At 32.6% G+C, this 16,555-nt stretch overlaps 1 protein-coding gene across 1 annotated transcript in view; it reads left to right on the top strand.

Moving 5' to 3' along the window:
* LOC132751287 (telomerase reverse transcriptase-like) overlaps window positions 1-2,672 on the top strand; it is a 44,545-nt gene extending 41,873 nt beyond the window's left edge. The window contains exon 28 of the mRNA XM_060741448.1: window positions 2,520-2,672. Coding sequence (XP_060597431.1) covers window positions 2,520-2,597 — 78 coding nt within the window. The 3' untranslated portion in view covers window positions 2,598-2,672. The remainder of the gene's footprint in view (window positions 1-2,519) is intronic.
* Window positions 2,673-16,555: the final 13,883 nt, after the last annotated feature.

The raw sequence follows: 16,555 nt of genomic DNA, 5'->3' as shown, positions 1-16,555 counted from the left end.
TCTTGACTAATTACAGAGTAATTGCCCTTTGTTACTTTTCCTTGTCAGGAGCATAACTTGAAAACTACTGGTTGGAATTCAAAACAACTTCATACAATTGTCAAGCACAATAAGGGGAAGTGCAGTGCACAAGGACCATAACTCTATCTAAAGTAATTAAAGAGTTACAGCCCTTTGTTACTTTTCCTTGTCCGGAGCATAACTTGAAAACTACTGGTTGGAATTCAAAACAACATCATACAATGGTCAAGCACATTAAGGGGAAGTGCAGTGCACAAGAACCATAACTCTTTCTTGACTAAATACAGTTATTGCCCTTTGTAACTTTTCCATTGCTTTTTTTGTTCAGAGCATAACTTGAAGACTAATGGTTGGAATTCAATATAACTTCATACAATGGTAAAGCACATTGAGAGGAAGTGCAGTGCAGAAGAACCATTACTCCATCTTAACCAATTACAAAGTTATTGCCCTTTGTTACTTTTCCTTGTCCGGAGCATAACTTGAAAACTACTGGTTGGAATTCAATACAACTTCATACAGTTGTCAAGCACATTAAGAGGAAATGCAGTGTACAAGAACCATAACTTCATTTTTAAAAATTACAGAGTTATTGCCCTTTGATACTTTTCCTTGTCTTGGGCATAACTTAAAACATACTGGTTGGAATTCAAAACAACTTCATACAATGGTCAAGCACAATAGCAGGAAGTGCAGTGCACAAAAACTATAACTCTGTCTAGAGTAGTTATAGAGTTATTGCCCTTTGTTACTTTTCCATTACTTTTTTCTTGTCCAGAGCATAACTTGAAAACTACTAGTTGGAATTCAATACTATTTCATACAATGGTCAAGTATATTGAGAGGAAGCGCAGTGCACAAGAACCATAACTCTTTCTTGACTCATTTAAAAGTTTTTGCCCTTTGTTACTTTTTATTGTCCAGTGCATAACTTGAAAATTAATGGTTGGAATTCAATGAAACTTTATACAATGGTCAAGGGCAGTGAGATGAAGTGCAGTGCACAAGAACCATAACTCTATTTGGACTAATTACAGTTTTTGCCCTTTGTTACTTTTTTTTGTCCAGTGCATAACTTGAAATTTAGTAGTTGGAATTCAATACAACTTCATACAATGGTCAAAGCGCAATGAGAGGAAGTGCAGTGTACAATAACCATAACTCCATCTTCAGTATTTAAAGAGTTATTGCCCTTTGTTCCTTTTCCTTGTCTTTCTAGACTTATTACAGAGCAATTCAATAAAACTTCATCAATGGCCAACCACATTGAAAGGAAATGCAACATACAAGAACCACAACTATCTTTAATTGCCCACAACCATAACTCTATTTCAATTCTTTTACAAGGTATTCTGTTACTAGTAACATTCTCATTTCTGAAGCTGTCTCATTTAGTGATAGTTCTAGTTAAATTTACTAGTTTAGAAGAAATAAAGGTATTGGAAATAGATACCTTTCTAATGTTATTTTGATTCTTCATAAAATAACTAATATGGGAGTACCTAAATTTATATTATTTTCTTTATTTACTGACTTGTTACTAAGAAACAAATTTAACATTTATGACTGTTTTTAATTAACAAACTCTTTATTAGCAATATTAGCTTTAGCATGAAAAGTTGTCAAGGTGAGATATTGCAGTGGGTTGGTGGCTGTCAGGTGTCATGTTGTGCCAAACAATATCTTTTCAATTGCTATATCTGTAGCTAAAACTTGGCAAGAACATTTTTGTATGTGACACTTTCAATCTGCTGACAAAATTCCATTCCATGTCTCTCATGACAACAAGGATATCTGAAAGAAAAAAAACAAAAACAAAATCACAAAACCTGCAAGGCCTTAAGCTTAGGGAATTGCCTTGGCAGATCCTCTAGTAAATGTCTACCTGCCAGGTTGTTCAAAATATAGCTTTGGGTCAAAATTGGCCAAAACCTGTGGTCCTTTTCCTTGATAAATGAATTTTAAAAAATATTTTTTTCCCCTAAAACCACAATAGCGTCGGGTTTAATATTTTGCATATAAAAAAGTCCTGTGGACCTCTACATTATTGCACAAAATAAAGAAGAATATTCAAACAAATTACTTATTACCAATTAATGAAATTTAACTAGACAATTGCACAAAAGGAAGTGAAATGTAGAGAAAAAAAAGAAAAAAAGATTTGCTTACAGATAAATCATAATAAGGTGTGACCCCTCCCCACCCATCCCCCATTAGTTTTTTGCTGAAAATGTTTATAATATTCTGAAATCATGCAAAGTTTAGATAAATCCTATTTTGCTATATGTCTATAGTTAACCCTAGCATACAACTTTAAAAACTAATTAGAATTTAACATTGTGTTTTTTTCTTCTTTTATTTAAAGTAAGCGTTAAGTGAGATGCCATGTTTTGTAACTTTGATTGCAGTATAATTTTTCTTCTATCTATGTGTATGTTGACATAAATATAACAGAAACTTGTGTATGATTTTACAAGAATTATTAAATCTTATTTCAGACCCCTTCAGAGTTAAATGAAGTGAATGAAGTTGTGGGGACTGGAATGCCTGAAGAATTTCACAATATTATTTCATAATGAAAGCACACATGTATTTTAATGAAAATTTATTTATTTTGTCAATTAGTAATTGATAAAGATATACACATTTTATGTGGACATGTTGTTGTGAATAAATGACATTTTCAAGCAATGTATAGATTGTTAGCAGCTTCTTATTCATTTCTTTTACTTGATTTGAACCAAAACTTTTACAAAACTTATATTACTTGGAGATTATTAAAAGCATACTACTTATATTATTGCTTTCTTCATATTACATGGTATATAAAAAAACGTTTAAGTAAATATGTTGAGACAGTAGTAATTATTACCCCTCACTTTCTATGTAATGTTAATTTCCCATAGGCCACTGGGAGTTATTTATACTGTTAATGCAAGTGTACCATGTGACTAAGAATGTGTACTGTTACAGGATAACGGTATTTTTCACAGTATAAAATCTGAACACATGGTCTATTTTCTAAATAGATAAAATCATCATTAAAAATCATCACAGTTATCACAGTTATTGTTCGGGTGTAATAAAATAATTATGACGCCTCGGGGAAACATTATTTTCCTGGGGATGATATTTTTACTGTTACCCACAAACCCATGTGTTATTTATGTACTGTTATGGATTATGTATATACAGTCAAACCTGTAAACAAAGGTCATCCAGGGGAGAGACTGAACATGGTCTTTATAGACAAGTGGTCTGTATTTGAAGAGCACACATCATCAGAGTGAACTTTAGATTATTTAAAGTTGGATCTTCAGTTAGGGACATGTTTGACTGTACTTGTTTAAAATGTACTGCTTTTGAAAATATATATAAATAAGAGGATCTACAAATGGGGTCAGTCTACTTACCCCAAGACTACGATACACATTTTCTGTCCAAGGACTACCCCAAGAAACATATATATTGCGCAAATTGGAAAAGTCTTATTATATACGACGACTGATTATTTACATGTCATCAATACATCAAATATGGTCAATTACATGTATGTATGGACTTTTGTCATCTTGATATGCTCAACATATTTTTATTAAATCAACTTTACTGAAAAAATAAGACTATGCTAATCTCAGATGAAATAAAAAAAAATATCGATGAAACAAAATAAAATGGATTTTATCATCAGGTATCAGAAATGTTGCTCAAAAAATGACATTGTCGCAGAATTAAACTTGCACTACATCAAAACCCGGTAACCTTTGCATTATTCCATTGTTGTAAACTATTTTGCACTAAAAGAATATATTTATAATTGTACATTAAAAAAAATACAGGGAAATAAATGAAGGGAGATAATTCAATGTGTACATGTGAAATCGCATAGTTACCTCTTGTAAACAACGTAAAATTAAGTCGGTATAAGTGTCTTTGGGTGTTTTGGGGTGGTCTTGGGGTAACTAGACCTACCACTACAAAGGTATCTACAGAAAATTGGTAAGTAACTGGAAAAGACGTTTGTGATGAGCAAATGTGCTTATGATATGCTTTGCACAATTCATCAAGGTCATGGTTAAACTTTCATGTCCGCTGCGGAAGGGGATTTTGTTGTCTTCAGACTGTCTTATTACACTCACTTGAGCACAGTTTGTGATTATTTTAGAGAAACCATGTGTGAATGTTGGGAATCTTCGCCTTTTATTAGATGGGAGGCAACTGTGTCAGATTGTGAAAGTCTTAATTATATGTACATGTACTAGTTTTCTCCCTTACCAGAACATTTACAAAATGCGTTTTGGTAATTTTGTTGAATCAGAATGAAATTACAAGGTTTCAATAAGGTTAGCTATGTTTTGATGTACAAAAATATGTTGTGTTTTACATGTGTATTTTATGAGGGGCCCAACTTCCTGTCTGACAAAATGGGTTACTGTCGCGGATTTTTCCTGGTCGGTCAAATCACGCTAATATGTATGGTGCATTTTTAGCTCACCTGTCACAAAGTGACAGGGTGAGCTTTTGCGATGGCATTTCGTCCGGCGTCCGTCTGTTTGTCGTCCGTCCGTAAACTTACTTTAATTGACATCTCCTCATAAACCAGTGAGCCAATTTCATCCAAATTTCACAGAAATGTTCTTTTGGTGGTCACCTTTAAAAATTGTTCAAAGAATTTAATTCCATGCAGAATTCTGGTTGCCATGGCAACCAAAAGAAAAAACTTTAAATATCTTCTTTTAAAAAACCCAAAGAGCTAGAGCTTAGATATTTGGCATGAAACATTTTCTAGTGAGTGTCTACCAAGTTTGTTCAAATAAAAGCCCTGGGGTCAAAATTGGCCCCGCCCCAGGGGGTCATTGATTTTCCCTATATGCATATAGTAAAAACTTAAAAAATCTTCTTTTAAAGAACTCAAAGAGCTGGAGCTAAGATATTTAGCAAGAAACATGTTCTAATGGGTGTCTACCAAGTTTATTCAAATAAAAGCCCTGGGGTCAAAATTGACCCCGCCCCAGGGGAGTCATTGAATTTTCTTATATGTGTATAGCAAAAACGTAAAAATCTTCAAACCAAAATAGCTAGAGTTTAGATATTAAGCATAAAACATCTTCTAGTAAGTGTCTACAAAGTTTTGTCTAATAAAAGCCCTGGGGTCAAAACTTGTCATTGTTTTTAACTGTATGTGTGTAGCAAAAACATAAAAATCTTCTTTTAAAAAACTTAATGAGCTAGAGCTTAGATGTTTAGCATGAAACATCTTCTTATGGGTGTCTACCAAGTTTCTTCAAATAAAAGCCCTTGGGGTTAAAATGGGCCGGGGGGGGGCAAGGAGGAGGTCATTGTTTTTCATTATATGTGTGTAGTAAAAACTTAACATCATGAAACATCTTCTTATGGGTGTCTTCCAAGTTTGTTCAAATAAAAGCCCTGGGGTTTAAACTGGCCCCGCTCCAGGGCCTATAAACAGGTGAGCGACCTCATGGCCATCATGGCCCTCTTGTTTGATATATCAATTTCGATATACATTGTCACTGTCATATATGATATCAAATAAATGCATGTGTTGACCACTCCTATATACTTGTTCGTTATTTCTTTACAGGTTGTTATTTTGTTAAATTATTTATAATATAACTATATTAAAGCAAAACAGTCTGTTTAAAACTTGAATAGTCCAAATTTCTCTTATATTACACGTGTGGAATATTATGTAGTTATTAAACAACTGGCGTAAATACTTAATCACTGTAACTGTTCTAATTGCCAAAAAGAAGCAGAAAAAAGGAGTTCCAAGTTATTGCCCAATTGAGTAACTTTTTGGAATCCACAATAGTACACGAAAATTTAAAATAAAAAAGAAGTAGAATAAACAGATTCTAGGGCATAATAGGCCTTTAAGATGAATAATAATATAATATAAAGCCGCTCTTCCGTTCCTGTCCCTTTAAACATTCAATGGACTGTTCCAAATTCAAAGTAAAATAAGCAGTTTGGGCGTAATATTGAAATTGCCATTTAGGATTTTATTAAACAAATTTCTGGTGTAGGTGGTAGTGGTACTGGAAGTTTTGGCAGTAATCCACTTTGAATTCACCAGAGCACCGTTCAGCCGCTGCATCGTTTCTGAGCAGGCTGTCAAGTAATTTACCAATATTTGTTGCCTTCACTTTCACAAGAAACTGATAACTTCTGTGCATGCCTGAGTAGAGATACAGTGCATATAAACGTAGAAAGGATTTCATGGTCAATCACAATGAAAGTAACCTGCACTGACCGGATTTGAATCTACCCGGTTCCACTCCAACGCTGTACCTATTGAGGTATTCGGACGGGTTTTTTAATTCATTGGAATACATACTCGTGATATATATTAAATTTTCTGTAAATCAAATTTAGATATTACAAATTTGATTTACATTCATTTCACTGATAGCATAAGTAATAATGCGAATTCATATTAAATTGATTTTATTGTTTAGTACAGGGGTTAGGTATGCGTGCACTGTATTCTTGAAAGTCCTTGAATACTTTAAACTTGAATAAATTATCCTTTCCCCGATAAGAGAATACCTTGGATAAGAGGTAATTTTCTACGCATTTCCCTCTCTTTCTTTCAAAGTAATAATGACTTTCTATATTTTCAAACCGATAGCTCAGTGAAAGCCAGAATCTATACTTCAGTACTTTGATCTTTGGAGTTTTTGTTGATACGTAGATGATACGTAGAAGAAAGCGGGGTAGTTATATCACACGGTTTCTAATTTTCTTGAAGAGATTTAATTACTTCTTGTCAAAATTAACTTGGAGATTTTTGCATTCCAAATAATCAGCTGTAGAATGGAATGTTAGGCATGCGGAAAATTACAGTTACAAGTTACAGCTATAAATAAAGAAGGTATCACCATTATTTATTATACCTGCCACTAAAACAAATTAGTATAATGATGACATGATGTGTTGGAGTGATGTGGTATCATGAGGCCAAAAGGTTAAAGTATTTCCCAATAGAATTCAATTTGAAGCTCGGAATAGCTGTAAAAAGATCTACTTACATGTATATGCTATTAGCGTTCAGTAATTTTAAATGAAGAACGTTGCGCAATTTTAAACACATCGATCATTTGTTCGTAGAATCTATGTGAAACAGAAGTATGATGAGACTGAGCAATATCAACAGGATAACTTGAATTTTATTTACCCCACCCCAACCCACCCCGGTCAAAGGCGAATGGGGGTATTAGAAACAATCTTCAGTACGTGGAGAATAACCATGATGACCTCAAACGTATTAAATTTCATATACTGAAAGTATATTGGGAGGAAGTACAAAGAACAGTTACTCTACCTCACCTATTTTAAGAGTTGTTTCCCTTTATCAGATTTAATTTGAAAAAAGAAATTTTGCCTGAAGCATAACAGAGATTGAGCACTATGTGTGTAAGAACAATAACTCTTCCTTGCCTACTTTTAGAGTTATTCCCCTTTATCAGATTTTCTTTCCTGTATTCTTCATTTTTTTCCAGTTGTCAAATAAGAAAGTATCAAACCTGAACTGATAATGAATATGAATATAATTTTGCAAACCTTCGCTTAATTGCATTAAGCAGGACTATCAATATTTTTAAGGATTTCCTCTCACCTAATTTATTTAAAAAAGTGCAACAGTTAGAAATCTTCTTCCCAGTGGGGAATTAATCATGCCTAACATGTTCTTATCTATTCATTTTAATATTATTATTTTTATTTATTAAGCTTGTGTAACATGTTCTTATTTATTTATTTATTTATTTCATTTTTCTTTAAATAACATTACTTAAACTAATACAAATGTATTTTTTGTGCAGCCTTTTAGCACACAGCAGTTTTTATACAATAATTTTTAAATATCTATCGCATTTAACAAGTCTTATTTATAATAAAGTAAAGCTTATTTAGGAATTACACCCATAGTGTTTTTATTTTTGTATTGGTCCATTATAAACCAGGGGAGGAAGGTGGATTCGGCTGGGGTTGTGGGGAAGGATGACAATTAAGTTGTATTGTTAGTCAGACAATGTCTTATCAAAAATAATACAAGGTATATATTACCTAACACTTGTAGACTCGAGTCTTTAAAGTATATGAGTTACTTGAAGTAAATGCGTAATTATTGTTTTAGTTTTTTCCCCCGGAGCATACTTTGCTACTCTTAGTTCGCGGTACTTAACTTGAAAAAAAATATAATAATTTACCGTAAAAATAATTGTTTTCAGCTGTTATATTTTAGTTTTTATGTGAAATATATCACAAGGAAACAATATATTCAATCAGAAACACATTTTAATGGGTCATGTTTCTACAATTATGAAAACATTACCTCAGAATTTATATTGTGTTGAATGGATTTACACCCTCTTTTTTCATAATTGAGCTATAAATTACTAAAATTTATACGTAATAGTTAAATCATCAAACTATATGTATATTAACCTTTTTCACCAAAATAGTTTTTTTTGTATTAAGAAAGAGATTAAATTAGAATCAGACGATTGTTTCAAACACGCATTGTCGTGATATACATGTATATATAAATGTGATAATGTGATTTTTAACACGAAGTCAGGAAGTTAGGTTTGAAGGAGAGAGTTTCTGAAAAAAGCTTTTAGCTTTATATTCAAGCCCTTTTTCTTTTTTTTCTTTTTGTATTGGATTGTAATTACATATTTGTGTTTATGTTTTATTGAACTCAAATATTGTTTAGAAATAGGGAAGAGGTTTAATTAAGGTTAAGGACGTTATAACAAGAGTCAGTGCTCTGAGAGGATTGTGAGAAGCGAAAGTTAGAATGTGTGAAAAAAATGTTATATGTTCTTTTTGTTAAGATTTGATTACTTTTATTTGATCCTTTAATGCTATAGTACGTAATTCAATTATACTTATTTAATAGAACAGTAGCAGTAATGTTATAGAATTTCAACACGTCATAGAATATTATCAGACGTCATAGCTAGAATATCATCAACACGTCACAGGATATCATCAACACAAAGTACATGCTGATACGTAACACATAAAAGACAATGATAAATGGTTATTTTTAGGGCTCCCCGAGCATCTTTGCGTTAAATAATTTCTTTAAACAATATATCCTCTGAAATTGATTACTGGATATTAATCAGATATAGGAATGGCCTATTGAAGTTGTTCAAACAGTTAAGGTCGATTACATCTCTAAGGTCAAAACTATTTATGGGGATTTGACACTCGTTTTCTTTATATATTTATTCTACTAAAAGGAAAACTTTCCCCTCTGAAACCCGAGGGACAGAGTTATATTTGGTTATAAAATGTACCACACAATGTAAACACAAACAATAACAACTACTTATTTTATTTAGATTTTGTCCTAAAACTTTTTTTGACAAACATTCCTTTTAGATATTAAATATCATTAATACAATTTTCATTTAGAGCGGGTGTGGGTATTACCGAATACTACTTATTTCACCTTAAGTGTTCGGTAATACCCACATCCGCTCTACAAATATATATGCATAATAAGTATAATAACATAATGATAATGACATAATGACAGAGTTATGAAGATTTTAATTTGATCTGCAAGATATGTTTTTATGCCCCCGCCATATAATGGCAGGGGCATATAGTGTTACCCTGTTCCGTCATTCCGTCATTCCGTCCTTCCGTCATCATCAGTTTCCGTTCATTATCTTAATAACCCTTGCACATATTGAACTCAAATTTGACATATGGATATGTCATGAGAAAATACAGGTCAAGTTCAAAATTGGTCATGGTTCGATGATTTTTGGCAGAGTTATGCCCCTTTTACATTGAAAATAATATGAAATTTTCAGTTTCCGTTCATTATATCCCAAACGGTTCAAAACATTCAATTCAAAATTGACATATGGATATGTCATGAGAAAATACAGGTCAAGTTCGAAATTGGTCATGGTTCGATGATTTTTGGCAGAGTTATGCCCCTTTTACTTTGAAAATAATATGAAATTTTCAGTTTCCGTTCATTATCTCCCCAACGGTACAACACATTCAACTCAAACTTGACATATTGATATGTCATGAGAAAATACAGGTCAAGTTCAAATTTGGTCATGGTTCGATGATTTTTGGCAGAGTTATGCCCCTTTTACTTTGAAAATAATATGAAATTTTCAGTTTCCGTTCATTAACTCCCCAACGGTACAACACATTCAACTCAAACTTGACATATGGATACGTCAAAGGAATGCGCAGGTCAAGTTCAAATTTGGTCATGGTTCAATGATTTTTGGCAGAGTTATGCCCCTTTCACTTTGAAAATAATATGAAATTTTCAGTTTCCGTTCATTATCTCCCCAATCGTACAACACATTTAGCTCAAACTTGACATATCGATACGTCAAAGGAATGCGCAGGTCAAGTTCAAATTTAGTCATGGTTCGATGATTTTTGGCAGAGTTATGCCCCTTTTACTTTGAAAATAATATGAAATTTTCAGTTTCTGTTTATTATCTCCCCAACAGTATTAAACATTCAACTCAAATTTGACATATTGATACGTCAAAGGAATGCGCATGCCAATTTCAAATTTGGTCATGGTTCGATGATTTTTGGCAGAGTTATGCCCCTTTCACTTTAAAAATAATATGAAATTTTCAGTTTCCGTTTATTATCTCCCCAACAATATTACACATTCAACTCAAATTTGACATATGGATATGTTTTTGGAATGCGCAGACCAAGTTCGAATCTGGTCATGGTTCAATGATTTTTGGCAGAGTAATGCCCCTTTCACTTTGAAAATGATATGAAATTTACAGTTTCTGTTCATTATATTCTGTTCAATATGTGTTACATATTCAACTCAAAATTGACATAATGGATATGTCAAAGGAATGCGCAGGTCAAGTTGGAATTTGGTCATGGTTCGATGATTTCTTGGCAGAGTTATGTCCCTTTCACTTTGAAAATAATATAGATACATCTTAGGAATAAGCAGTTTAAGTTTGAATTTGGTCGTGGTTCAATGATTTTAGACAAACTTATCTTTCCTGAATGTTGGAAAAATTTTGAACTTTCAGTTTCAGCACTCATACTTTTGTGGAAATGTATATAGCCATTATGTTGGCTACAAATATGCAATATGCTATTTTTAAAAGGTTAAGACTGAATAATTTCAGTGCCTTGAACATTGTATAAAAATGGTTTGTGTTAACATTGAAAAGTTTTAAGGGCTTTGAACTTAGAATGAAAAAAATAATTTGTGCAAACAAGTTTGGAACTAAATATTATAACATTTGAAATTTTGGCTGCATGCGGGGGCATCCGTGGCATGATGACACATTTCTAGTTTTTATACTTATTTATTTTTAAAAGATGTCAGAGAATTAGAAGAACATATATTAGATGATATTATTTTCTAAATATTTGCACAATTGTAACACAAAGTGTTTTTACAATAGTTTGTGCGGTGTTTAGGTATAGCTATGCCATGATAAGATGCTGATCTTAAATAGTGAATTTCATGGCTGGAAAAATTTCAGATATACATGTATAAGATGGGGCAAAGTTATATGAATATAAGCCCTTTGAGGCTAATGCCCTCACCCCTTTTGTTAAGGCTGGACATATTGATATGGGTCGAAAGTGTGGCAATGAGTGGATCTGACGCATTTTGCGTCCTTTCGAAATAAATTCTGTAACATAGCACTACGTTTTTATGTCCTTTCGAAATAAATTCTAGAAAATAACACTACGTTTTTATTCTCTTATTTTTTACAATAGAATGTGAGGCTTTCATTTTTGTTAACTGCACCAGTTTATTACATCTAAATTTCAGATTTGATAATCCTTAAGGACGGCAGTTATCATAGGTAACAATATCACGGTCTTGAATCTAATTGTATCTACCACTTCCGCTTCCGGTCGTGCACAAAACATAGATTTTGTTCACAGTATGGGTACATTGCTGCCTTGTAAACATCCGGCTAGTTTCCAAGGTACGAAGTTTTAAGAGTAATATATCGGGTTAATACAATCCAGAGCAAATTTTAAAGATGCAAGTCAAGGTTGTGCGTGTAACGCCAAATGATTGAATTGATGGTTTCAATAGCAAGGAAACTTTGCACAAAGAAGAATGCATACGAAACATAATGTCTGATTGATAATTTACCACGTATTGGACTAATTGTGTCACGATTGTATCATATTAAGAATGGATCCTGTATCAAATCTAGCGAATTTACGACGTCAATTGACATCATATTTTTATCGAGTTAAACAAAGGTAATAAGAGCAAATTTTTAACATATTTCGAAATATAATTCTCTGATATAAGTTCATTTGTACGGTTTCAGGTCAAATATGAAATAAAGTTTGTGTGTACTGCAATTTTGCAAGACTTAGAGAAAATTATTTATCATTGTGTAAACAATTACGAAGACGAAAGATTTAAAAGAATTAAATATACTCGTCCAGAAATGAACTAAATCCTAGCTATTCAAAAGATTTTCAAATCATTCGAAACTATTAAAAAATGTTGTTCCAAACAAGCTCATCCCAAAGCAATGATGTTAGATATTATACGATGTAAACATATCTCTTTGAAACATCAACTACAGTGCAGACGAACCCTTTTCTGTTATATAAGACAGAAAACAACTGATGAATCAACACATACATATTTTTATATGCCCGAAAAAATTTCGGGCATATTATGTTATACCCCCTGGCGTCCGTCCGTCTGTCCGTCCGTCCGTTAGCAATTTGGTTTCCGGAGCATAACTTAAGTTCCATTTGGCCCACAATATTCAAACTTCATAAGATGATTGTCCATATTGGGTAGAAGACCCCTATTGATTTTGGGGTCACAAGGTCAAAGGTCAAGGTCACTATGACCTTAAAACTGAAAACAGTTTCCGGAGCATAACTTAAGTTCCATTTGGCCCACAGTGTTCAAACTTCATAGGATGATTGTCCATATTTGGTAGAAGACCCCTATTGATTTTGGGGTCACAAGGTCAAAGGTCAAGGTCACTATTACTTTAAAACTGAAAACAGTTTCCGGAGCATAACTTAAGTTCCATTTGGCCCACAGTGTTCAAACTTCATAGGATGATTGTCCATATTGGGTTGAAGACCCCTATTGATTTTGGGGTCACAAGGTCAAAGGTCAAGATCACCAAGACCTTAAAACTTAAAACAGTTTCTTGAGCATAACTTAAGTTCCATTTGGCCCAGAATGTTCAAATTTAATAGGATGATTATCCATATTAAGTAGAAGACCCCTATTGATTTTGGGGTCACAAGGTCAAAGGTCAAGGTCACTATTACCTTAAAACTGAAAACAGTTTCCAGAGCATAACTTAAGTTCCATTTGGCCCACAGTGTTCAAACTTCATAGGATGATTGTCCATATTGGGTTGAAGACCCTTATTGATTTTTGGGTCAAAAGGTCAAGGCCACTATTACCTTAAAACTAAAAACAGTTTCTGGAGCATAACTTAAGTTCTATTTGGCCCACAGTGTTCAAACTTCATAGGATGATTGTCCATATTGGGTTGAAGACCCCTATTGATTTTGGGGTCACACGGTTAAAGGTCAAGGTCACTATTACTTAGAAATTGAAAACAGTTTCTTGAGCATAACTGAAGTTCCATTTGGCCCACAATATTCAAACTTCATAGGATGATTGTCCATATTAGGTAGATTTTGGTGTCACAAGGTCCAAGGTCAAGGTCACTATTACCTTAAAACTGAAAACAGTTGTCGGAACATAACTTAAGTTTCATTTGGCCCACTGTGTTTAAACTTCATAGTATGAGTGTCCATATTGGGTAGAAGACCCCTATTGATTTTGGGTCACAAGGTCAAGGTCAGTATTACCTTAGAACTGAAAATAGTTTCCGGGGCATAACTTAAGTTCCATTTGGACCACACTATTGAAACTTCAAAGGAGGATTGTTTTGTGAAGGAGGTAATACTTTATTTAATTCCCATGTCTTACAAATGCTTCGTCTTTACTAAAAAACACTTTCGGGCATATAATGCTCCGCCTAGCGGTGCTCTTGTTTAACATATCACTAGGTATTAAATTGAAAAATAAAAGTAAAATTATCATCTCGGATTATCAAATACGGAGCCACTAATGTGACATTTTCCACACTTTTTTCCCCAGGACTTGATTCGTTTTTAATTAATTAATTAATTAATTATTGTAATTACGAAACATTTAGTCGTTTTTCCGAAATATTTCGTTTTTAAGAAATATTTGTCCGTTTTTACCATATAATAATTCGTTTTTACGAAAAAAACAATACAATGCAATACAACAATTGTATTGTATTGTTTTAACGAAATATTAATTCGTATTTACGAAATAGATCTACTAATTCGTTTTTAGTGCATTTTATTTTTAAATTTATTTTTTACGAAATAATAATTTGTTTTTACGAAATGATAATTAGTTTTTACGAATTATTAATTCGTTTTTTACGAAATAAATTTTCGTTTATATGAATTAAGGTTTAGAAATGGATAAAAGAACTGTCTCAAACTTATAAGAAAGGAATTACATTCAAACTGATCGTATCTACTCAATCACGATACCTACATGCATTAATGCTTAAGTAATTGGACATAGAGTTTGAATCGAAGGTCATTGAGAGCTTGACATAGAATCTACTGACCTCACAATCAAAAGGGGTCATCTACAAGCCTGAATTAACCTTGCAACTAAAAACCAAATGGCTCTCAATTATTATATTTAACTGAACAGGGATTTTGATCTCAATCCAAATAATCATCATTTCCCCCTTTTATCAAAAACATTCCTAACAGCTGGCAAAAAATCAAAATGTTTTAATTTCTGACACAATCTTTTCCGACATTTTTCTTTCAAAAAAAGTAGCAGGCTATATAATTACTTTCTTTTATCATGCACATTAGTAAAACTCAAAGGGGCTGGTCTTCAGATTTTCACTAAACATATATTTCGTTAAATTTATGTATGGGCATGTGCGATCATAAAGACATGATATTTTGTTTCAAAAGTCAATAAAGTTGACAAAACGAAACAGAAACATTTTTGTCTGTGTCTGGATTTGACGATAAAAAATCCAAGCAACTATACAGGCCTATATATTTATTCCGCCTACAATTTCAAAAAACTATTTTAAATAACATATCAAATCAAGTACAATCCTTCTTCAAGAAAACAAACATCATTCATAAAACCCAATCAGGGTTTAGACAGTACCATTCATGTCACACAGCACTAATTCTGATATTAGAAGCATGTTTAACAGATATAAATGTTGGTAAATATGTTGGGACTGTATTTTTAGATCTAAGAAAAAGTTTTGATCTTGTCGACCATGAAATTTTATTGCATAAGTTTAAACTTAAATCATTTTTCAGATAAAAGTGTCCATCTTTTCAAATCTTATCTGTCATATAGAACGCAAGTTGATCAGGTTGGAGGTATCATGTCAAATAGCAGACTTATAACTTCTGGGGTTGTCCAGGGATCTATTCTAGGCCTCCTTTTATTCTTATTATACATACATAATATTGTTTTAGCTACTACAAATGGTAATATAGATCTTTATTCTGACGATTCTACTATATATGTATCTGATATTGATTTGAATGTAGTAGAAAGTAAACTTCAACAAAATTTGGATGGCATAGATTGATGCTGCAATTAAAACAATATGTTAATCCATCCAAATATAACAAAATAAAATGTATGATAATAATTATTATGTACGAAACAAAACAAAATATTTTTTGTAATAAACTTACTGTATGTATTGCAAAAGAAATAATGTAAACATACAAAAATTATTCGATGACTATATTCATAATAACTTGTCATGGAATTACCAAATTGAAGCACTTTATTCAAAACTTAACTCATTCAAAGGGACACCACGGATGATTTTTAAATGACGAGAATGGAGATATTTTGCCGAGATTGTTCCATTTGATGTCGTTCTAGACGTGCATAATTTCTGATCATTTGCTTGCTCGGAATTTTCCTGAATAGTTTTTCCAAATGTGAAAAATGACCTTATTTAATTGAAAAGCGAATCGGGCTAAGAAAAGTACTAAAATACGATTTCCAATTTCTTTATAGAGTATAGTACTTAATTATCTTTCGTATATCTTTCTGTTTTAAATGTCCCAGTTGATCTTTGTTAGAAATTCAAATTTTATGAATTTTAGTCATCAGTTTCCCTACCCCTTCCCCCCGCCCTTCCGCTGTGAAAGAAAGTTGTCCCGTACTATACTTCAGTTTCTGAACTAAATGATAAAGAAATACTGCTGCTTTATGGTCGATGATTAGTTATAAAATTTAACATTACAAAGAGTAACAATCGTGTTCGCATTATTTACCAGCAAAAAGTAACTAGTATTCAACAGAACTTCATTAAAACAATCAATATTATGTAGGTCATGTCAAGGTGACTTTGAGTTCAAGCCTGTCTGTCTGTCTAAGGTCAGGGTCAGCATAGCCTTAGCCATTGAA

The sequence above is a fragment of the Ruditapes philippinarum genome, unplaced genomic scaffold, assembly GCF_026571515.1.
Source record: "Ruditapes philippinarum isolate M1 unplaced genomic scaffold, ASM2657151v2 ctg1018_1_1_1_1, whole genome shotgun sequence".
Classification (NCBI taxonomy): domain Eukaryota; kingdom Metazoa; phylum Mollusca; class Bivalvia; order Venerida; family Veneridae; genus Ruditapes; species Ruditapes philippinarum.
This window is presented reverse-complemented; position numbering and strand designations above follow the sequence as displayed.